The 25,240-nt window shown below is 32.0% G+C and overlaps 1 protein-coding gene across 1 annotated transcript; it reads right to left on the minus strand.

Moving 5' to 3' along the window:
- Positions 1 to 1,151: 1,151 nt before the first annotated feature.
- Positions 1,152 to 20,442, minus strand: LOC139516146 (protein dispatched homolog 1-like). Its single transcript, XM_071306032.1, has 10 exons — positions 19,855 to 20,442; positions 10,668 to 12,304; positions 9,775 to 10,002; positions 9,041 to 9,166; positions 7,955 to 8,095; positions 6,169 to 6,301; positions 5,507 to 5,634; positions 2,690 to 2,767; positions 2,227 to 2,397; positions 1,152 to 1,666 (listed from the first exon to the last, which is right to left on the minus strand). Exons 1-10 carry the CDS (start codon positions 20,144 to 20,146, stop codon positions 1,259 to 1,261), a joined length of 3,342 nt encoding a protein of 1,113 aa, XP_071162133.1. The 5' UTR covers positions 20,147 to 20,442; the 3' UTR covers positions 1,152 to 1,258.
- Positions 20,443 to 25,240: the final 4,798 nt, after the last annotated feature.

Genomic DNA, 25,240 nt, shown 5'->3' on the forward strand with positions numbered 1-25,240 from the left:
TAAATGATGACGGAGGCCAAAATATTTGAAAATCCGAATTCTATTAAGAATTCGAAGAGCCTATAAACCCAAAAAACTTTTGTTTTCATCCACGCCGGGATAGGAATCAGAGCTTTGTAGGAGGTTTTGAAATTATTTTCTAAAATTTGTTTCATCTGCATCATGCTATTTTTTAACGAAAATGTCTTTTTTGAATGGTTGGTTACAGCCTTTTGTATTAATCTTCGAATTTTAGCGTTTTTTGTTGATTTTGATGGCGCTATTTCATTTGTCTATGTTAAAACTTTTTTTATTAGACTTTTAAAAACAAGTAGTTCAGTGTTTCTACATTTTCTTTCCAAGGAATCATGTCAGTAGTTGTCTTATATACCATTTTATTTTTTTCTGACATTGAGTTGATTACAGGGTCTTTTTTCTTATTTACCACTTCAACGTTTTAGAGCTTTATATATTTACAAAAGTGACTACTTTTTAAGACTGTTTGGTGGCATGGGTTTTCGTCCTGTTATATTGGGTTTTTTTTCCGAATAGTCGGGTAGTAGTTAGCTGTCTCATTGCTATTTATCTTGATAATATTTTACTACCATCAATCTTCCTACACTTGAAGGAGTCTATTGAATGTAGAGTTCACATAACAATGAAACTTAATTTTTTTCTCTCAAGATCTCTACCAGTAAAAGTAAGCCAAGTGTATTGTTCTGTGATTGTTGCATTAATTAACATTTGTTACTCCAAGTATGAAAGTCTGGATTTGGGGTCTCAACTTCTTTATTGTTTTTTTTTTTACTTTTAAGACTATTTTCTCTATTCTTTACTGATTTTGACCCTTATCCCTTTAGTTTTTTGTGTTCTATATTTAGGCACCACAGTTTTCTCTTTATATTTTGAGCCATTTATTCTGCACCTTTCGTCTTTTATTTTTCTATTTAAACCCCATTCAGATCCTCATTTATATTTTCAAAACGTGCTGTACAGATTATGTTAATACATGATTTTTCAGATTATCAAATATGCACATATTAGACAATTGTTAGATAGAGTGATTTGGAAAATAAGTTAATCCTGGATTAAACTGTTTAATATGTTTGTAGTGTGCAAAGGTTAGCATTTCACAAGTTAACTAAAGACAAACAGATTTAAAACATTTAAAAAAAAGTGTAAAATTTAATAATATTAACAAAACAAATAACAAACATTTAAATTAATAAATATAATAAAACTGAACACGTGTAATGTGTACTGTTATGCAACACAATACTTATGCAGAACACTTGCTTTTGTCCTTTTCATCATTTTCTTTCTTTTTCGTACATTTAGCTTTTATCTGCTTGACTAATGCAGGAATCGAACCTGTATCACCTTCCGGTCCACATAATGCCATAAATGTTGTAAAAAATAAAAACGCAAACAGCAAAGAAATACCAACAGTACTCATAACAAATATTCCAAACTCGTGTAAGAACTTAATTTGAGCAAACAAGAGAAAAATGGCAGCACCAAATGTTGTAATAGCTCCAGAGAGTACGGAAAGACCCATACTCTCAAGCATGCTCTTGACACGACCGTCACGTGTCGAATACGGTGATGTTCGATAAGCTTCTGCGAGATGAACAACATAATCAACAGATAGTCCAACAACCAATGCAAGATTTAACGACTCTAAAATCTGAAAAAAAAGAATATAACAATTTAAGAATACTTTTTTTATAAACGTGCGAAGCAAGTATCTGGTTATAGACACAATAGAAGATGTAAAAATAAAATTTATTGTACATGAAATGTGCTAACAAATTTTTGTTAGAATCATTGTCATAACAGCTTGGACAAGACCTGACAGACTGAGTGAGCATAAACTCACTGTTATCGATAGTCGATCAAAAACAAGTTAAAGGTAAATCATTCAGTATTATTACCAACATAAGTATTGCGGTTGTCCACTCTGTTACGAAAATGATACTATATACAAATAAGAAGATTTGGCATGATTGCAAATGAGACAACTTTCTATACATATTTTTTTTAAATTTTAAACAGCAGGTTTAAGGAAAGACATCATTTAAAAAAAAGACATTTCATTACATGTGATGATTACCATGACATTTGTTGTGCAAAAAGTTTTAACCTGAATGTTCTATCCATCCTTTAGCACAAGACAATGATGTAATAAAAAAAGCCATAACCAATAGGTACTATAATACTGTAGCAACAATACTCCTACAAACTTACCCCTAATTTCCAACCCGCCAATGGGATAATACCGACTACAATAGTTGTAACAAGACCGATACACACTGTAGCCAAGAAACCAATTACCACATTCAATGTAGTCAATGCTAAAATTGGGAATGCGACTGTTATTCCAACGACCAATCCGAGTATAGCTGACTTGACTAATGTCTGAAATTTAAAAAAAAAAATATAGAAATGTTTAACGTAAACAGCCATTTTTTTTTTTTTTTTAATTTTGATCCTTGTAAATATTTTTATTCTTATAAACTTATTTCACTTGAATCCATAAACAAAAAGGTTAGTCTGTAGAAGATTAAAATATATGTCTAAATTTCTCCACTTGAATAATTAAAACATACAGATTTCGTATAAAAATGTTTAAGCTTTACATCATACAATTTTAGCTTGATAAAGAAAAGTGTGGTGTAAACGGTGATTCTAAACCTAAACTATGTGGTACCTCTTGAACCTTTATCCAATGCCACGTGTTGTAGGTAGACTGAAAACCACTCTTCAATGAATCTGGCATCTTTTCAACCTAAAATAGTAATAAGAATTATATAAACAGTTTATAATCTACGGATATTTACAACATGCAAGAAATTCACAGGAATACAGTTATACGTTCTCTTAAAGTGGCACGACGGATGTCACATGTGAATCAGGATCTGCTTACCCTTTCGGAGCAGCTGTCGAGATCACCCCTCATTTTTTTGTAGGGTTCATGTCGACGAGTCTTTAGTTTTCTATATTGTGGTGTGTGCGTTTGTTTGTTTGTCTCTTTCTTTTTAAGCCATGGCGTTGTTAATTTATTTTCGACTTATAAATAAATTTGAATGTCCCTTTGGTATCTTTCGTCTCTCTTTTAACATCCTTAATGTGGAGTTGTCTTATTTGCTTAAATTTCAAGTACAAAAAGTGTGTTACAAAGCTAAATTCTTCAAGGTTTGCTATGTTTTGTTGATTCTACATCATTTGAAGTTCATAAAATTGAGAATGGAAATGGGGAATGGGGAATGTGCCAAAGAGACAACAACCCGACCATAGAAAAAAAAACAACAGCAGAAGGTCACCAACAGGTCTTCAATGTAGCGAGAAATTCCCGCACCCGGAGGCGTTCTTCAGCTGGCCCCTAAATAAATATATACTAGTTCAGTGATAATGAACGCCATACTAATTTCCAAATTGTACACAAGAAACTAAAATTAAAATATTACAAGACTAACAAAGGCCAGAGGCTCCTGACTTGGGACAGTCGCAAAAATGCGGCGGGGTTAAACATGTTTGTGAGATCTCAACCCTCCCCCTATACCTCTAGTTAATGTAGAAAAGTAAACGCATAACAATACGCACATTAAAATTCAGTCCAAGAGAAGTCCGAGTCTGATGTCAGAAGATGTAACCAAAGAAAATAAACAAAATGACAATAATACATAAATAACAACAGACTACTAGCAGTTAACTGACATGCCAGCTCCAGACTTCAATTAAACTGACTGAAAGATTATGATTTCATCATATGAACATCAGGCACAATCCTTCCCGTTAGGGGTTTAGTATCATACCATCATAACATATATGAGAAGAATCTTCTCCATTATGGAATAATATAATTATCTAGTCATAATTGCAAAAACTGTTCTCTGGAATATAATTTTTGATTTCATTCTATTTCAAAGGTTAAAAATTGGAACAGCAAAAATATTTTTTTGTTTTCTTTGTTCTTAATGTAAAGCTATTGGATGGGTACCAATGAGACCAAAATTTGATTGACTTATCTGCTAATTGTCTAGTCTTTTAACTACGTGTTTGTAAGTATTATAATATAAGTAACACATTGTGCTAGTGACCTAATACGATTTAAACGATAGTAATTAACCCATTTAAATATCGTATTAGGTTACCAGCACCATGTGTAACTGTATTACCGACTATCTAATCTATGGAATTTAGACGTAGTTGCTAAAATAAAACGAAATAAATATTTTCATTTGTTGTTATGGTGAAAGTCAAAGCTTGAAACAATATAATTACATATACGAGTAAATATGTTCACAAAGTATGTTAACGTGAGAACAAAATCGTGTTTTTTTTTTAAAGGAACCCGACTCTTGTTACAACTGCAAACTGCATGGTGCTAATCGTGTATTTAAAATACGCCCCAACCCCTAAACGGACCTAATATTGAATACACACTGTTTCGATGTGTTCGCTTTTAACTAATTATATTCTCCTAGAAGTTTATAACATATAAGATAAATAATCATAATCAAATCTTATTCTTCTATATTTCTGAGATTTTGCTACGTTTGGGTATTTTTGCTGGCTTTTTTTTTTATCTCATTGTCGTGCTTACTTAACTTTGTGTATGTCTCAAGACTATGCCGCTACATATAGCGTAGAACATACTGTTTGGTCCTTTTTATATCTCTAAATTTAATCAATTATGCGGTTGTGCTTTCAAATGAGGTTCTTGCTACCCAATCTTTAGATATTGTTATGCCCCATTTATGGGCAATATGTTTTCTGGTTTTTGCGTCCGTCCGTTCGTCCGTACGTTCGTCCGTTCGTTCGTCGTACCGTCCGTGCGTCCCGCTTCAGGTTAAAGTTTTGGTTAAAGTTTTTGGTCGTGGTAGTTTTTGATGAAGTTGAAGTCCAATCAACTTGAAACTTAGTACACATGTTTCCTATGATATGATCTTTCTAATTTTAATGCCAAATTGAGATTTTCCCCCATTTTCACGGTCCACTGAACATAGAAAATGATAGTGTGGATGGGGCATCCGTGTACTGGGGACACATTCTTGTTTTATAATAAGTTATGATTCTTTTTGCATCCTTTCACTTTTGATGATGATGGGGCCTGTCCTTCTTGTTTTCTCCAAAAAATTGCCATATTTCAACTGAAAATTACCAGTATTGTAAAAATTGTATATTCATTTTTATGCCCCACCTACGATAGTAGAGAGGCATTATGTTTTCTGGTCTGTACGTCCGTTCGTTCGTTCGTTCGTCCGTTTGTCCCGCTTCAGGTTAAAGTTTTTGGTCAAGGTAGTTTTTGATCATGTTGAAGTCCAATCAACTTGGAACTAGGTACACATGTTCCCTACATGATATGATCTTTCCAATTTTAATGCCAAGTTATAGTTTTTACCCCAATTTCACGGTCCACTGAACAAAGAAAATGATAGTGCGAGTGGGGCATCCGTTTACTTTGGAAACATTCTTGTTTTAAGATGCTAAGATCACAGACAAATGTCAAAAGATTCTGACATACCTCTTCGTTGATTAGATTTTCCCACAATTGGTGCACTGGTTTGCCCTCTGGATATCCAAGCGTAAAATAGCTCATTGTTGTGTTTATTTCTATTCCTATTACCTTGAGCGATGTACCATACACCATACCTAAAATACATATTTATTGAAAATCAATTGAAAGCAACAGACAATGTAGGTAGATCCTGTGTCCTCGCTTTGCTTACAAAGATCTGACATCATTACGTTCTACTTTATGTCTTAATGTCCTCGCGGAATCCTCGGGTTTTGTCATAATGATACACACCTCATCAATTTGGAGATAGAAATTCCAATGGCTGATGTTATTGTTACAATATCATGACATCATATCTAGTTTTAAATTGAGATGTTTTGACCATAAAATATATGTCACATTTTACTGACACATTTTTTTCTCCATTGAATTCTGAGACAGAGAAACAAGTGCATGTTTTGCATACGGAAAGATTCCTTTGATTGATAGCAATAGAAATAAATAAGCTGATTCCATTCTCCCCACCCCCAATCAGTAATTTTGGGTAAGTGAGGTAAGAATGTCCACATCCAAAACTGATATTTTCCGTGTTTTCATCTAAATTGTGAAATTCGCAAGAAAAAAACAACCTTCGCGAATATTTCACACTTTTTAGTATGATAACCTACCATATGCTGGATGATTGTTGTATACTCTCGTCACACCAGACACTTTCTTTTCTCCAATCAAAGGATTATACAACCAAAAGTCATTTGTGGGTATTGCCGTGTACCCATTGGTCAACCAGTAAGATATCAAAATCTGAAAGGTAAAAATAATATTGTTTCATTTTACAGAACTAAGTGCGCATCAATTTGAAGGGAGGAAATATTTAGATTAATCTATATAAGAAAAAAATATAATGAGGGGGGAAAGGAGGGGTCCTGATCCCGAGATCCCGGACTTAAAAAACGAAATCCTGACGTCCCGAAATCCGAAAAAAGGATTCCGGGATCCCGAAAGGGTCAATCCCGAAATCCCGAGCTTAAAAACACCCGATCCCGGAGTCCCAAAAAGGTCCTATCCCCCCTCTATAATGATATGTGTAAAAATAACCAATAGATCAATGAAACAGCACTTTATTCCTTTTCTTTTTCTTGAAGGTTACTTGAAGGTTACTTGAAGGTTTTCAACGATATACTAAAGAACTCACAACCTACAGCAAAGTCAATAATGAATGCTGCTCTGGTATTAGTTCAAGGTTTCTATTTATTGACATTGGTCTAATACCATATAGCACATGTTAAAGAAGAAAATACATGTGGAGAAAGCAGCCTTGGTGCAACTAAATACTACATGATGAGCGTTCAAAAAGTAAATGCATGTTGAAAATGAGGTCAAAATCTGTGTTTCGTTCTATTAGTTTACCTATAATCTGACTGCCGTCCTTATGTTTTGGTATTACGCATAATCGCATTTTGAAGTGTTATTGATTTAAATGGTTTTGAGATTAAAACTTTGATTGAAGTCGTGCTTACGGATGGACACACTGCCTTTTAAAAAAAAAACTAAATATATAAATGCGTCTACGAAGGTTGCTGGATATATTTCTTTTAACAAGTCACTCGGGGAATCGAGAAAAAACAAAGTGGATATAAAAGTTAAAAGATAGATTACAAAGCATACTTTTGATATACAATGAAAATGATGAATATCCAGACGAAAACAGCAACATAACGTAAAAGTAAAAACCGTTAAAAATATATTTCAACGTGTTCATCAATCTTGAGTTCGATTGAACCAATTCTCTTTTTACAAGCCAGTAGCTCTGTCATAATACCGTAGTATGAAATCCACAAGAAGGCATCAGAAACTATTTTGAATTAAGCATAACAATAATTTATTAAATAGCCTTACTGCTTATTGATTTAAATATTTCTGAGATTAATCTGACGATTGAAGTAAGAAACTACGGGAAAACATAATTATGCATGATGTTTCAAAGCAACTGTTTCAAAGACCTTTCACCACCATTAAATATAAATGAAAATATGCTCCCTATTTAGTAAAGCTGCAATAATTATGAAAGGGTCTAAAGCAAACAACTAGAGAATAACAGAAATACAATAAAAATGCAATAAAAGCAATAATTATAGAAAATATGTGGTAGTGAATGACAATGGTTATATTATCAGAAAGGAATTAATGCAAATTTATAAAATGCGGTTTTATTCGTCATTCAACACGGAGTTTCTTTGATCATATTTTTTTGTATTCACATTAAAAACTAATAAAAACTGCAGTAAAATTGAGAATGAAAGTTGGGAATATGTCATAGAAACAACAACCCGACCAAAGAGCCGATAACAGCCGAAGGTCACAAATGAGTCTTAAATAAAGCGAGAAAATCCATAACATTATAGTTTTTGGCAATGCCATTTTCAATTTAGCGTATATGTATATATGTAAGCTTACCTCTAAATGTCTGTCGAAGTCAGCTGGAAGACTGGAAACGTCATAGATATGGCTGTTGTACTGCATGAACATTTCAACATAAGATTTTGTAAACGGAAATGGCACTGTCAGATTAACTGATGTTACGGTACTTGCCAATTTCTGAGGGATAAAAAAAGATAAAAGTTATCGTTGAACATTTTTTAACTTTATGCGGCCTGTAAGGATACAGAATAGCAATTAGAACAGTGCCGAATGATAAATTTACTTCTTTAATTCTAACAAAATCCAAAGTAATCAAAATTGAAAATTAGACTTCAATAGGATATAGAGTCAGCAATCTAGACGATGATAAGAGAAGTCACGTAACTCTTGGAAACATTTAGATAAATCTAGAAACAAGAATGTGTCCCAAGTACACGGATGCCCTATCCGCACTATTATTTTCTATATTCAGTGGACCGTGGAATGGGATAAAATTTCTAATTTGGCATTTAAATTGATCATATCATAGGGAACATGTTTACTGAGTTTCATGTTGATTGGACTTCAACTTCATCAAAAACTACCATGACCAAAAACTTTAACATGAAGCGGAAAAGACGGACGAACGGACGAACGAACGAACAAACGAACGAACGAACGAACGAACGAACGAACGAACGAACGAACGGACATACGCACAGACCATAACACATAATGCTCATAAATGGAGCATAAAAATGAAAACTAAGAAATTTAAAACGGTAAAGAAAACTTATTTGAAGTTTCAAATTGATATGGCTGTGCTTTTTTAATTTATTTTAGATGCCAATTGTGAACTTTATTATCATTTAATTTAGATTATCATATTATTCCAAATAAATTTGATTTAAAAATACATTCTTTTATGCATTTTATGTGTACTAAGATTTACCACAAGTCAAGTTACAGAAACTTACACTTTTTTTCAACAAAAATTTGATTATATCAATATATTATGTAATGAACAAGTATCGTCCATAGAAGCATTCTGTATGCTTATATGACAAAATAACCGACGAAACATTCATTTTAAAATCTTATGTCAAATAAGGCCACAGCAATAAACTTTCGAATCCTTTTTACCTGATAATATTTATATAATGCTGACATAAAACAAGCTATTTCTGGTTCGTTGGTAACAGGATTTCTCTTTATCTTGTATGCAGAGATCTCTGAATCAGTTAAATTTTCTAATCTGGTGCATACATTCTGAAACAAATAAGATTTTACATTATTCGTGTATGTATATTATAATGTGACTACAATGTTAAAGTAACAATACAATAAAAACCTATAATCTTCCATTTGCAAAATCCATCAGATCCCATTTGTTTGACGGTTCATTCCAGATTAAGTAATCTCACCTTAAAATCTAAGAGACAACAATTAATGAAGTTCATATATTGGAGATGAAACTTTTGAAAAAAGTAAAATCACAAAAATATCGAACTCAGAGGAAAATCAACTCGGAAAGTCCAAAATCACATGGCAAAACCAAATAACAAAACGCATCAAAAACGAATGGACAAGAACTGTCATATTCCTGACTTGGTACAGGCATTTTCAAATGTAGAAAATGGTGGCTTGAACCTGGTTTTATAGCTAGCTTAACCTCTCACTTGTATGACAGTCGCATCAAATTCCATTATATTGTCACCGATGCGTGAACAAAACAAACAGACATCCACAGAACCAACCGAGAAAGTCTACAAATAATATCACATGACACCAAAGGACGAGTTCTTTTAAGAAAATTAGATAGAAGAATCGGTATAATCTTTGCTTTAAAAAAATTAAAGCAATGGTAAAGGGCTTACCATGAGTGCAATTTGTGCTTCTTCTGATGAAGCATCAAAGCTTTCATCCCATTCAGTTACCCCGACACAATAGTCTCTAGATTTTAAATTACAACTGTCCATGTTTTGTGGTTTCACTCCCCATGACAAACGAATACGGGTATCCTCTTCTTCAAAATTTCTTTGGAATCCATAATAATGGTTTTTGTATGCTTTTCCATAGTTATGGGAACTTCTGTAAATTTCTACCTGCAAGCAAGAATAAAAATAAGTTCCTATTTGCATTTCAAAAATTCGTTCATTATGTATTAATTTGTTTTATTTTGTTTTTCTTCTAGATTTAACATGTATGTTATCATATTGAGACAGTATTACGGTTTGAACGTACCAGTATTACATTGTGTATTTTCATTCGTATTGTTTCATTTATAAATCTCATCTATTTATTGATAGTACCTTATTCATGTTAGATTTAGTTATACTTACTTTCTTTGCGTCTTGATAGGCTGTACGATACCAAACATGAACAAAATAAAGGGGTCAAAAGTGTGTGTTGTACATTTGCCCACAAAAGTACTAGATAAACGACTATTTTCACCAAAGTTTTCAGGGTAAAGCAAACCGACAATAGCTACATGCTAACATTTAGAAATTCAAGAGATGCAAATACTTTAAAAGCTTAAACTTAGATAAGCATACTTATGCCAATTAAGTTGTTTTTCTTAAGTAGCGAATTTTGCCGAGTACTTGTGTGAATGTGTGACTCAGACTGTCTGTTGTGCTGTTTCGTTACATGAATTGTCTTCGTCTTGTATGTCTGTCTTGCATTTTGTTGAGAAGATCCTATTGCAATTAGTGGACTGTTGGTAATCCGTGTTCAAATAAAAATAGAAACATTAAATTAAATCAATTACCTGGTTGCTATCTGGTTCTAATGTAGTTGCGTTGTATATAAAGAAGATAGAGGTTCCAAAAAAGACTAGTGGTACAATAATTTTAACCGAGCGCCTTGTCATGAAATCATAGAATCCATTTTTTAGAAACAAAACTACTTTATTCCGATCTTCAAAATTTTTCTTTTCTTTTGTTTCGTCTGTCTGACTTGTTGATTCTTCTTCTTCATTTATTTCCATTTTTCTTTTGAACATTTTATTGAATTTCGGCAGATCTGGATTATACATGCCTATATTTTTAGAATACAATCTGCTTCTCCGGTGGGTTATTATTAAAGACTCTTGACTAATGGTTCTTTCGGATTTAAGATCTTCCGATCGACAGCATGGGAAAAATGAAACACATTTATCAAACATAGGTTTAATTGCTTCGGAATAGACTAGTATCACAACTGGGAAGCAAATGAGATCAAACAAGTAGTTAACGCCAACAAGCATGCCAGAGAATAATCCGAATGACGAAACCGGAAGTAAAGGTGACGGAGCGCTGACTAAAAACGCCGCCATTGTAGTAAGCGATGTGACAAAAGTTGTTTTTGCTGCTTTCCTGTAGCAATCTGAAAGACGATGGGCTTTCGACGTGTATTCCGTGTTTCCCGATAATCTCCAAGTATCATAGAATATAAAAACATCATCAGCACCTATTCCAAGAATAATAAAAATAGAAATAATATGGAAAAATCCAAAATACTCGTATTTAAAGGCAAATCTGTATATTAGATTTGTCAGTAAAAAACTTGTTATAATACTTAAAATTCCAAAAGATGTTATCCAAAAGGATCCGGTTTGGAACAACATGAACACAAAAATGAAAGCAAAACTTCCAATGGCTAATTTCATATCAGCAAACGCTTGTTTTTTTACGTCATATTCAAACAATTTTATACTCATATAATACAGATCCATATGCCCGTCCAGCAAGTTATCTCGAATATTTTCTATTTCCGGTCTAAGTTTTTGGACCTGGTAGTCAGACAGTTTTTGGTCATCATTATAACCTACTAATGGCCACCCAAAAAACATAAAGAATCTCGTTTTAGACGATGTTTTCCCAAGGTCACAGGGGTCGTAATCCTTTTGTAAAACTAACTGAATGAACTCTTTTGTTTCATTTGTTTGCGTTGCTTTGCATATCACACTGGACGCATTAACAAACGATGGCGAGTCGAAAACTGGATCAGCATCTTTATATGTTCCGTCAAAAAGACGGAGAACTGATATAGGTTTTTCGCATGTACCTTGTCCGTTTATTACACAGTAATCTGATTGAAAATCTTGGAAATTAAACAATCTATTTTCTGTCTGACTCAATAATTCCAAATATGTCGCAGAGAACACATCGTTGCCTTCAACTATAATTTCTAACGTATCGCCGATTTCGCCATTGTACCACGTGGGTATTGTCACTCCAACTATACGGCGATACACTCTAAACGGGTATTTCATAGAATCCCTCCAAGCAAGGTCCTTCACTCGGTCGACATCTGTATATAGTATTAAAGGAAGTTCTTCGAACTCAATTGGAAAGACTGTATGTCCTTGAATCATCAGAAGTATCGTTACCAGAATGATTGAAGTATGCAAAACAAGGGTTACAGCTGTAATAGAAATAGAAATAATCTAACAAGGTTATTTAGCACAATGGCAAACAAAAAGCAATTTGATGAGGTACAATGGCAGAGGACAATATTAAATGAAGTTTAGTTATACATATATGCCTAAAATCGCGTCATTTGAATCTTAACACAAATCTAATGTGCTTAAATTACTGAGTATGTGTCTGTGATTAGTTTTTAAGGATCGGAGTCCATTTTGTTTTCTGTTTTGTTATTTCTTACATCGCACAATAATGTTTTTGATATCCAATTTTTTGAAAATCAGTTTGCACCATAACAGCGACAAATGAGTGTTTGATTGTTTTGTTGTGTTTGTGTTTCACTAGCGTCACCTCTGTGTCCCCTTTTATCGAATAAGGGAACATTTTTCCTGTGATTATTCATGGTAACTATGTTTATATATGCATAATTTGAAATTGTCCAGCCTTCAGATATTTGACTACTACGAACGACTTTTCACCTCATAAAAGTTGCCGTGGTATCGTTTTTTTTCTGGCTTAAGTATAATAAGGGAATTGGAATGATTTCAGATGTATGTCTAGATAAATGATACTGTTTACCCTTAAATTCAAAGATCAGACAGTATTATTGATATTTCAAATAAAAAAACATTCTTTAAATGTTAATAGGACATTAGACTTATTAGCCTGACATTCAATTACGTGTTTGCTTACTTTACAAAATACATTATGTAATCTATGAATTGCGTAAAATGAACTTTTTGGAGATAAAAAAATACTTCAGTGCAAATTTCTGATTTTCAAATTGAAATTGAACTTCAAACATTCCTTCTTTTTTTTACGAGAACACACAAATAGCACTGAATGGAAATAGGTTTGAAAACATATAACCCGACTATTCAATTCAGTCCCTCCCCCAAGTCGATCTCTTCTATTTCGAAGTCCTCGTAGATCAGCGAGCGATTTTTTCGGGTTAGAAAATATATTATCCTCAATAAACCCAATCCTAAATTCAACGTGCGGAAGTTTATCGATCTTCAGTATAATTATTCAACCTTATTCAATATACCTTTCCTTCTTTTGAATGTGTTAGTAACAAACATTATAAAATTTGTTTAATGTATATCAGAAAGGTTTGTCCTAAAATTTGTTGACTTTATTGGTTTCCTTTTATGTATACTTGTCAACAATCTTTGCCTTGTTTATTTAGAATTGAAGGCTGATTAAGTTATCTGTATCACCGAAATAAGAAATGTTCCAACTGAAATGAAATGTTTTCAATTCATTCAGTTTTATGACCTAGGTCATAATATAATCATATCGCCAATATTTTTCTTCATTTAAGCAATATAGTTCACGGTCTCATAAATACCTTCAATAAAATTGATTTTGTTCAATTCATGTACTTTTCAAGGCTTAACTACTTGCATTGATAAGGTGTCCTGTTTATATTACTGTTCTGGTCGTTTGTTTCGGTTCATTTCACACAAATTGCATTTTCGTGTACTAATATTCAAATTCAGCAAAACAATGAAAAATTTTGGATGATGTGGAGAAAAGGAACGTCTATTCCTATAAGGGTTGATTGGTAGATTTGGATGCATAGATACGCAAATGTTGTATATAAAAACGCATCCCATATGTAATGATAATGATATTTAACTGTTCATACTAAATTCATGCTTTGTAGATTTGTGTGTTTACGTACTTAGCTAATATGTATAAATATGCAAAAAAAAACCGTAACGAAAATGATGCTTACTTGGCAATTTCGAATGTATAAATTGCAACCCCGTCCGTAAAGAAAATGATAACATAACGAGTTGATGCCTGCTTGACAGTTTCGAATGTATAAATACTTAGGTTTGGATATGTAAATACGCAACCCCGTCCGAATTGATGCTTACTCGACAGCTTCTAATGAAGTAAATTAAATACTTAGATTTCTGACTGTGTGTTGATACGCAAACTCGTCCGTTATGATTTTGAGGCTTGCTCAACAGCTTCGAATGTATAAATACTTAGCTTTGGATGTATAGATACGCAGACATGCACAAAATGTGGAGATTATTCCTCGAAATTTGTAAAAAGTAAAATCACAAAAATACCGAACTTGGTACAGGCATTTTCAAATGTAGAAAATGGTGGATTAAACCTGGTTTTGTAACTTTCTTTTCACACTATTTATAGAAAATAAAATTCACACTATATTATTAAAGGAGTTTTAAAAAATGTGTTTACGTTCACATCTATGAGCGCTGTCGCATCAGGGCTATAAAAAAATCCCACCTCGGGCTGGCACTGTTGAATTTATATTATTTCATTGTGTCTACAACAATGTACAATATATATATATATATAATATGGAAACAGTATATGTCAGCATATATGTTCATGATGTAATATAACTTATAAAATAATGATTTAAAGTAAGAAAGATTATGACATCAAATGTTAAAGCATTGTTCATTTGAAGTTATGTTAACAATTAAATGGATTTTAAAGGTTACATGAATGAAATCATCAACAAAATCTGTCGTTTTAAGTTACTAATTTGTCAAGGAGTTGTGTAATATTTTCTATTTCTTTTGAAATTTTGTCATTGTGTTTTTTCAATTGAATCTTTCATATGTACCCAGAAGTCACTTCTGTATACTCTGGGGCCATTTCCCTTTTAATCGCCTTTCGGATCAATGATATTTATTTTCGGATTAAGGTTTAAATTATATCCTTGCAAAACAGAAGGTCTTCGAAATAACAAATTATTTTGCATAATGTAGCCAAACCTGGTGAAGTGTTATTATATGCATTAGTTATATCACATAAATCAAGAATTTAGACATCTCCCCACCAGGGACCAAATAACGTAGACGGTTAGTATCTATATATATCACAGTACAGCCTTCAACAATGAACAAAACCCATACCACACAACATAGCATAGATAAAGTCAACAGTTTTCTGGATTCGTACTTTCTGTGTAAAGAACTTTAATTCTGTCGTATGAAATGAAATCACTTCTGAGAAACTGTGAGGTGAACTGAGGGCAGGATTGCGCTGTCGGATTGATTACAGTTTCAATGTTCTTTCAATTTTTTTTATACACAAAAACTTCAAACCTATCTTTCAAATTACTCTGAGATATCTCAAAAATCAATAGCTATGATTAAAATTGTAGAAGATTCACTGATTGTTTGAATTTTATTTGAATTTCAACGTATACATATTGTATTGATGTATTGAATCGAAGTATCATTTACCAGGGGCTATCCTAAAGAACCAGTACGTACAAGTAGTCTTACAACTCTGTAAATTATACTCCCAAAGGTGCAATTTACTATAAGAATTTATTGATAAAACCGTTTAGATGCTTCGCAGTGATACGAAACATTAGTTTATTCATTCTACGCATCACAATGATTACAAAACATCGGTTGCTAACATCATGTCAATTGGACTAATACCATATCTTCATATTTTGTATATGTCTGAGGTACATGTACATGTACAGAAATATGGAGAATACAAAAAGATATTTGAAAACTGATATCGCTTACGATAAGTATTATACTAATAGTGAATATAAGTCTCTAGATCTAATTGAATGTTCTCAACTCCTAAAGATTTTTTTCTTCAATTATCGGATGATTGACGGTTGCTATAGCGTCACATCCTTGGACCAATACCACTCTTTATATTTTGCATATGTATAGACAACTGATATCGTTTTACAATAAGTATCATCCTATATAGCTTATTGTGAAAGTAAGTCCCTAGATCTAATTGAATGCTCTCAACTCCTAAAATTTTTTTTCTTCAATTATCGGATGATTGACGGTTGCTATACCGTCACATCCTTGGACCAATACCACTCTTTATATTTTGCATATGTACAGAAAACTCATATCGTTTTACGATAAGTATCATCCTATATAGCTTATTGTGAAAGTAAGTCCCTAGATCTAATTGAATGCTCTCAACTCCTAAAGATTTTTTTCTTCAATTATCGGATGATTGACGGTTGCTATAGCGTCACATCCTTGGACCAATACCACTCTTTATATTTTGCATATGTATAGACAACTGATATCGTTTTACAATAAGTATCATCCTATATAGCTTATTGTGAAAGTAAGTCCCTAGATCTAATTGAATGTTCTCAACTCCTAAAAAATTTTTTCTTCAATTATCGGATGATTGACGGTTGCTATACCGTCACATCCTTGGACCAATACCACTCTTTATATTTTGCATTATGTACAGAAAACTCATATCGTTTTACGATAAGTATCATCCTATATAGCTTATTGTGAAAGTAAGTCCATAGATCTATATGAATGCTCTCAACTCCTGAAAGTCTGTTTGGTTTTTCTTCAATTATCGGATGATTGACGAGACAACTTCAAGGGTCTGTCGTAATTTTTAAAAGGATTTCACTTGAGAGAAACACAACTTCGTAATTTATATTTGCATTTAATCAATTTCGTTTTCTTCTAATCTTACGAAAAACGTACATATTAAAGAGTAATTTAAATATTCTTATTCAAATTCAATGTTTGGACTATTATTCATCATCTTAAATTGCATGTTGATAGGGTCTTTGTTTGATTTGATTTCGGTTTTTGTATATACTTTTAATATCGAACAAGTTAAATTGCAGATTAATAATACAAGTCATTCCAGTAGATTTAACGTGTTAGTAGCTCCTTTATATAAGTCATGCTTTTCACAGTCTTGTCTATTTATTATCGCTTTACAATATAAAAGGTTCAATTTAAGTTCAGAAATAGTGAGATTTTCAACATTTGAAATCTAATGGGAAAATCTTTCGTTATAATTTTTTCCATCAAGACACACGTAGTTGTAAAACGCTGAGAAACTATCGAGAACTATAAAGGTGTGTACAGAAAAAAATCTGTGTGTATAGGAAAACATTTCTGTAAACTTTGTTTATTTTCGCTAAAAATAAATGTTCCATACGTACATGTTCATCTGGCGTCAAACAAAAACCGTTCATTGGGGGGAAATGACAGAAATAAATCTAATTCGATTTTTATTTTGTTTTGAAAGCAATTAACAATGTTTCGTGCTCATTCGCAATTTGCTTTGGTTTATCTTGTACTGACTAAATTGTAATGATATTAATCCCCTGGTTAAAGAATCTCTACAAACAAACATAAATTTACATTCAGAAGGAATTTATTCTTGGTACTCATTTGCAGATAAATTTTTTAAAGAAATGAAAATAAACCCAGAAAATTACTCTAATAATAATGTACCTTTTAAACAATCAAAAAACATGTTAAAATGTAATATAAAAAAGTGTGTTTCAGAGGAATATAAAAAAAATACTTTAATTAAACTTTCAAAAATGGATTCCTCATCCAAACTTTGTCTTTATGGGAAATTAAAAAATAATTGTCAGTCTGAGGAATATTTAAATTGCAATAATTTTACACATAGGCAGTTACTCTCAAAATTTAGACTAAGTGATCATTCCCTAGGCATTGAATTAGGAAGGTACAGAAACATTCCAAGAGCACAAAGATTATGTAAAAAATGTGAAGTCCTAGATGATGAATATCATTTCTTTTTGTATTGTGACATTAACATATCTTTGCGTTCTAATCTTTTTGCTTATCTAAAAGACTATGTACCATTATTTCAGCATCTTGATGCATTCAATAAACTTAAACACATTCTAAACCCCATCCCTGAACTTGTTTGTCATATTGGAGTCTTCATTAAACAGTCTTTAGAACTGAGGGAGTCAGACCCGTGTCAGGCAAGGTTATGATGGTGTTTTTTTACATACATTTATAATTGAACTCTAATGTTCTATTATTCCATATATTGTATTGTATTATTTCGTATTACATTGTATTTCATTGTATTGCATTGTATAGTATAAAATTATTGTTTCATTGTATTGCTTGACCCTCATGGGTGTAATTTTGCAATAAAGATTATATAGTTAGGGCTGAATATGCAATGTTAAAACTTGAGACCCCTCCCCCTTTTCCAAAAATTATGTGTCCTGGTTGATCATATAAAATTAGGTTACTGTCTTAATGTATAGGCGAAAACGTCCTTTGTATAGTTTTGTATCTTGAAATATATCAGAAATAAATGTATGATTAAGCATAGATACAAGATAATATACACAACTATGGTATACTATCCATTCATAAGTTTAAAGCAGGATAAAAGACAGATTGACAGATTTGAAACCATCGATAATTTTCAAATAGAGTTTTACGCTGGAGAAAGAACGAGAGTATTTCAACAGCAATTGTATGCACATAAGTTAAACACATTTATTTTCTTAGACCCCCTTTTTTGACAAAATTTGAGAACGATTTGTTCGTTTAACTAGCCAAGACCTTGCCACGCTACATTGTTTGTTTCTAATGCCGAAAACTAAGGTTTTAACTCAAAAATGGATTATCTCATTATTAACATCGACGAGGCAGCAAGTGAACAACACAACATTTATAAAAATGAACAGCAGAATTTTACTATAAGATTCACTGAGAATGGCCAAGAACCGGGACCACGTGCTTATACATTTGTAAACGATGTATGATATTATTAAGTTCAAAATTACACTAGAAAGTGCAAGTTGTAAATGAAGACCTTTGATGTTATATATATAAGATCTGATTATGCATCACTTTTTAAAAAAATTGGACAAAACATTCAATCATTGTATTGTTATCGTGACTATAAATAGCAGAAGGGTATACATATGAAATTCAATAACTTCAAATTATGTTTCTATCATATCTTGTCTGCTATAATTGTGTTTAAATTTTCGAATAGATTTCATACACCGATTTCATTCATTCAAATAATTTTCATATAATTTTTTTAATACAAATCTATTTTTATTTTTATTGGGTTTCATATATTTATAAGAATCTAAAAAGAATGGGTACGTCTTTGTGCAAACTTTTTTAAGTAGGACTGTTCAAATTCATTTTTAAAGCAACATAAAACAAATTTAAAAATCATATTAACTGGATCAAGGAGGGTTGTCTAGTCATGTAGTTGATCGTCAATACTTGCAAGTGTAAAAAATAAACCACGGGTCAAAACCACAACGTAAATGTCTATTCAGACCTTTTCATGGGTGAACCGATAACGTTAGATTTATATTGAATTAAAACATATATATGAAAGGCAATCTTAAGATTTTTGAAAGACGTATATTTACTTTGTTCGAAATAATATTTGCGGCCAAAAGTTAACGTGTATATGTAACATTTTAAGGTATATAGACCACATCAAAATATAAAATATAAATACTAGTATATAGAGGTATTAAGTTAAAAGTATATATCACATAGATATAGAAGTACCTAGAACACTGGAATCACTTTAATGTTATTCTCGAACATTGAAAAAAATCCAACAATAGATTGAAAGATGGTTGTATTCAATCATTTTCTAACTTTTATTTTGTTTCACAGAATGTAAATATCAAATTAAGCTGGATGTAATTTTTCATTCCGTCTTTACAAAAAAAAACAGTTTTTCAAGTCAATATAAAAACAAATAATATAAACTCACCAAAAGTTAAAAACGGATGGTTTGTAATAAAAACACAATATTTCAGAGGCGTTTTACTTTCTTCCTTTTTTCTATTTTCTGCTGTAAAACTTTCATTATTTTCCCCTAATGGAAGAGGTTGAACTGTTGAAGAGCACCTTTTCAGATTTTTAGTCTTAATTTTCCTCGTTTCCTTTTCTGTTTTTTCCTCACAATTGTTTTGTAATATTCCAGAGTTGTCATTCTGATTATCCAATTCATTTTTCTTTCCATCTTCACTCTCCTTTATACGTAATATATCATTTTTAGTCATTTATACGATAATTCTCTTTAAACTTTATTCTTCACTTTTCTTTATCAAAATGAGACAGTTGGTGTATTTGAAATATATATAACCTTTAATTTACGCTCTGATGTCATTAACTGATTAAATTAATGGAAACGTACACACGGTCACTATTGTTTGGTTAAAGTAATCAATGAATTCTCCACGCTCCGATAAAAATGTCCAAAATAACAAAATATTACACAATAGAGCTAATCCATAATTAATTACAGTTTATAATATACCTGCCTTCGACATGCTCATACAAAGCTCAACCTTCTGACAATTAAATAATTTCACTGTTGGAGTCCCAATAAGAGATTTAAATAATATTCAATTTTTCATTTTGATTTCCGTTTTTTTAAAGGTTATGAAAGTGCAATGAATCTTCGTTTCAATAACAAAAGACATATTTTATTGATCAAACACAATCAAACAAAAATCTATATTAGTATATATGCATGAAAAAGAGGGAACAAAAGAAAAAATCTGACTTGATTTCTTTCGCTAGTGAAATTACAAGTCAGTTACCGAGGAATTAATTCATTAAAGAACCAGCTACATTTATTTATTCATTATCGCTGTTTTCCATAGAGGTATACATCCATTAACGGAAGAAAAACACCTACAGCCTTCATTAAGTTCAGATGCTAAAGCAAATCAACCGTGCATTGTATGACAAAAGGCGATAAGCCTTGACAGAGTAGGTAGGATAGAACGTGCAATAGGGTGCAATATGTTAGCAGATAGTTTATAAAATGACATAATGTGAGAACATAATAGACAAAAGAAAACACGAAGAAGGGTGCAATATGTTTGCAAACAGAACGCGATAAGAAAATTGACAATAGAATGAAATTCAAAACAGTGTGGCTGTGGCCATTAATTGACACATTAAATTCATCCATTGACTGGGACAATTGACGTGAACGTTTGTCTGTAACGACCACTGTTCACGACATACCTACGATAGACATTTAAATTGTGGGGTCACCAAAGGTTTCTTAACGCCTTTACTTATAAAATAATTCGAAAAATTAATCAGGAATAACCTTTATGTTTTGATTTATATAATTGATATAAATCAAAACATCGTGTTATTTCTGGTTAGTTTTTCGAATTTCTTTATTAAGGTTTTGAGAACCTTTGGTGACCCCATAGTTTAAGTGTCTTTAAAAAGTACATAGTGAGCAGTGGTCGTTACATACAAACGTTCACCTAAATTGTCCCAGTAAATTGTTGAATTTAATGTGTCAATCAATGGCCACAGCCACACTATTTTGAATTTCATTCTATGATGGAATTCTTTTGTTCACAGTGCATTTTATAACAAAATGCGATTAAGAGAATGGAGACGAGAGGTAAAGTGCACTACGGTGGAATATTTTGGCACACGTTACATTGTATGCCAAAATTTTATAACACGAGAAACGAAAGAAAACGAGACAAAGCTCAAGCTAGGATGACAGAATGCGTTTACAGAAGATAAGAAAGAGAGAGTAAACAAGGGTACAATATACTGGCACTTAATTTGTTCATTGTATTGCAGAATGTAAAAATAGAATAGACGAGAGAGATAGAACATTAGGGTGGAACTTGTCTGCAAATGAAGTTTTTTTCAAGCAGTTATAATGTTTCCGACTACAAGTGTAAAGCAAATCTTCAAATTAAAAGAATTCTTACATTATTGTACTGTTTTTATCTGTGAACAGAAGGTACATCTCATCTTTAAGATTGAAGGTACATCGCATCTATGAGTTTGACTGTCCCTCTTGTAAATTTTGTCCCTCTTTTGATTTTAAGACGTCTATAAAATTACGAGAAAGCGATCGACGAAACTAACCAGCCAAATGATTATTTTATCATCATGTACACGTATGTTGTGTATTGTACAGAGTAAAAATATTAAATGAACTAAAAGAATGCAATACACTTTACTGTATGCTAGAGCTTGTTCTTGTTATGAAAATTCCATGAAAAGAGGAAAATCTTAACTAAAAAATTACTGCAGCAAGGCTTTAAAGGAGAACGACTGAAATAATGAGTTTTTTAATAAAGATTTAACAGTCGTCATCATTTTTTTTTTATCATTTTATGCCATAATTTCTAGACTTACTTTGTTTGCAACATCTAATTTCTGTCACGTATCCCACATGTCAAATTTGTCAGTCTCTTTTTGCATGTTCGTGTCTTTGGCACTTAATACTACGAGCGCAAAACCCTCCCCTATCCAGGGGCATTCACTTGGTTTACCAAAACAACAAAATAACACAGGTTAATTCCACAACAAAGCACAAAAACTACTTAAAACAGACGAAAGGCAAAAAATACCTATCTAAGAGTATTGCAGCTCTTGAAAACTAGTTCAAAGCCAATTACAACTAATAAATAAATGAGCTTCCTAAATTGAAACATCAATCAGTACACATCAAATGGATTTAGACGTAAAAACAGCAGTCTCAGACAATATATGACCTCATCTTTTTCTCAAAGTTTAGCATTGCACAAGGTAATTTTTCTCAGACTACTTGTGAAGTCTTTCAGGTACATGGTATACTGCCATCTTGGAATGTACAATCACAGTAAAAAATCGGTCTAGTTATTTGCCTAAATTTGCAAAGGTACATTTAAGGGAAGATAACTCTTTTAGTAAAAAAAATTATACTGGAATGATAGGGAAATTTTTTTCTTTTTACTTGTAGCAAGAAAACAAGTTTGGTGACACCATTTTTTCTTTTTATTTTCTTAAAATATATTACAAAAACTATCTTTTCACAATTTATTTTAAAATCCTATCTCATAGATTTTTTGTTATGCACACAAATGTGTTTTTCCATGAACAATCTAGCCAAATTTAGGCAATTTTCAACGACTCATAGCTTGAAAAATAGCACGGTGACCCATTTTTTTAAATATATTTTTGAAAAGAGAAGTAAAATCTTCGTTTTGGCTAAGTATAAGAAAATTCTGTCTCAAAAATTATTTACTTATGATCTACCTTAAAGGATCTAGTCTATGTTATATCTCATTTAATGTAATAATTAAGTGAGCTTAGCATTTAATAACAACAGGAACTTTTATAGTCGTGGACTCCTAATACTATTACCGTTTCTAATCGGTGTTGGTTTGGCTAGCCACAATACCAGATTCAACTCATAATGTTTTTCTGAAAATGTCCTGTACCAAGTCAGGAATATGGCAGTTGCTATCTAATAGTGCGTTTTTCTGTATGTTGCATTGTTGTTTTTTGTTGCACTCAGTGTTCTGTTGTTTAGTTGTTTTCCTCTTATATATAGTTGATGTGTTTCCGTCGGTTTTGGTTTGTAACCCGGATTTGTTTTCTCTCAATCGATTTATGACTTTTGAGCAGCACTATACTACTGATGCTTTTATTTAGCTTTGATATTAATCCTCGATGTACTCGACATGTCCTATATTTATCTGAATCGACACATGGTATGTTGGAACATAAAACTATTATTTCTGATATAGTTTCAATCAAAATGTACTTAATTCATTTGAAGTTATATATTTTAGGGCTACTCAAAGATAATATTTTGAAACTCTTTGAAATTTGTGTCTCAAGTTTATGTCTTTTTACAAGAAAGTAAACATGAAAGCTTTCATGCTATCACTAGTTCTTTCTATTAAATATCAATAAAATCTGTCAAATGTAAACATATAATTTTGAAGTTTTAGATACACTACAATAATTGTGCTTCAACCATTTTATTTATAATAATATTGCTTTATTAAGACGATATTCCTATTTTGAAAAATCTCATGGCATAATGCACAGATCGGTGTGCTCGGAAACTTATTGTGATAAATAATTCGGAAATGTTATCATCTTTGAAAATTGGTTATTCTTCTTAGGTTTTTTGTGTAGTCCTTTGATTTTCTATTCATACTTTATTTTGTATGATTTAGTATGCAATATCTTCAAGTTACTACTTTTTTTATTTCTCATAAATTTTGTGGACTGAATAAATGAAATGTTTTTTTCTCTTCATTTGCGTAAATTATTGATTGTAACTGAGTGTCCTCAATTTTACAACATAGTTTTATTGCCTCTTCCACGAAGTTACAGGAATTGCGAGAACATTTAAAGTAGGACATTAACTTTTATTCTTACTTTTACAAAAAGACCTTGATTGAATTGTTGATTTTTTAACTTTTTATTGTACTCTTTGCATTTCAAAAAATTCGTATTTGTGTAAACAGAAAATCTATAAAAATTACCATATATTGATATTCATGTCAACACCGAAGTGCTGACTGATTTTTTATAGTGCGTCTTTCTTTGCAGTGGTTTTTCACAATTGTTTCAGATAAAAGTGAAGGTTTTAAAAAGTTTAAACCCGCTGCAATTGTTTGCACCTGTCCTGAGTCAGGAATCTGTTGTTCATTAGTTGTCGTTTGTTGATGTAGTTCATAAGTGTTCTTCTTTCTCGTTTTATATATATATATATATTTATACTGCACTCGTTCTATTTGAGCAGTCAAAATGCGTTGACTGTATATTTCTATGTCATATACAGTCACTGACCCGATATCACTTTTCCTCAAAAGCTGACTTGACCCTTTGGGCCAGGTGAGCTAAAAAGTGAAAGTGTATATTTAAACAAAACGCATTTGACATTGTGATTTGGATGGCGAGTTGTTTCATTGGCACTCATACCACACCTTCCTATATCTATATAAATGAAATTCATGACAACAGCGAATGCTGACTACTGAGCTGGTGATACTCTCGTGGACAAATCGTCCACCAGTAGTGGCAACGACCCAGTGGTGTAAATAGTTATCAAAGGTATCAGGCTTATAATTTAATACACCAGACGCGCGTTTCGTCTTAATAAGACACACCAGACGATGAGTGACACTCAGTTCAAAATTGTTATAAAGATCAAGTACAAAGCGTAAGAGCATTGAGGACCCTTAAATTCAAAAAAGTTGTGTCAAATACGGCTAAGGTTATCTATGTTTGGATCACACAATTTTTTAGTTTTTCGTATGATTCATATTTGTGTTAACTGGAAATCTATAAAAACGACCATATAATTGGTATTCATGTCAATA

This window comes from Mytilus edulis, chromosome 3, assembly GCF_963676685.1.
Source record: "Mytilus edulis chromosome 3, xbMytEdul2.2, whole genome shotgun sequence".
NCBI classification, from domain to species: Eukaryota; Metazoa; Mollusca; class Bivalvia; order Mytilida; family Mytilidae; genus Mytilus; species Mytilus edulis.

Bases quoted from the DNA above. Each gene is read 5' to 3' on its own strand.
- LOC139516146 (XM_071306032.1), bottom strand. From the start codon at position 20,146: ATGACTAAAAATGATATATTACGTATAAAGGAGAGTGAAGATGGAAAG. The intron at 10,003-10,667 runs GTAATTGATTTA...TCTTGCTTGCAG, and splicing joins TAGAACCAGATAGCAACCAG to GTAGAAATTTACAGAAGTTC. The intron at 9,167-9,774 runs GTAAGCCCTTTA...TATTTGTTTCAG, and splicing joins AAGCACAAATTGCACTCATG to AATGTATGCACCAGATTAGA.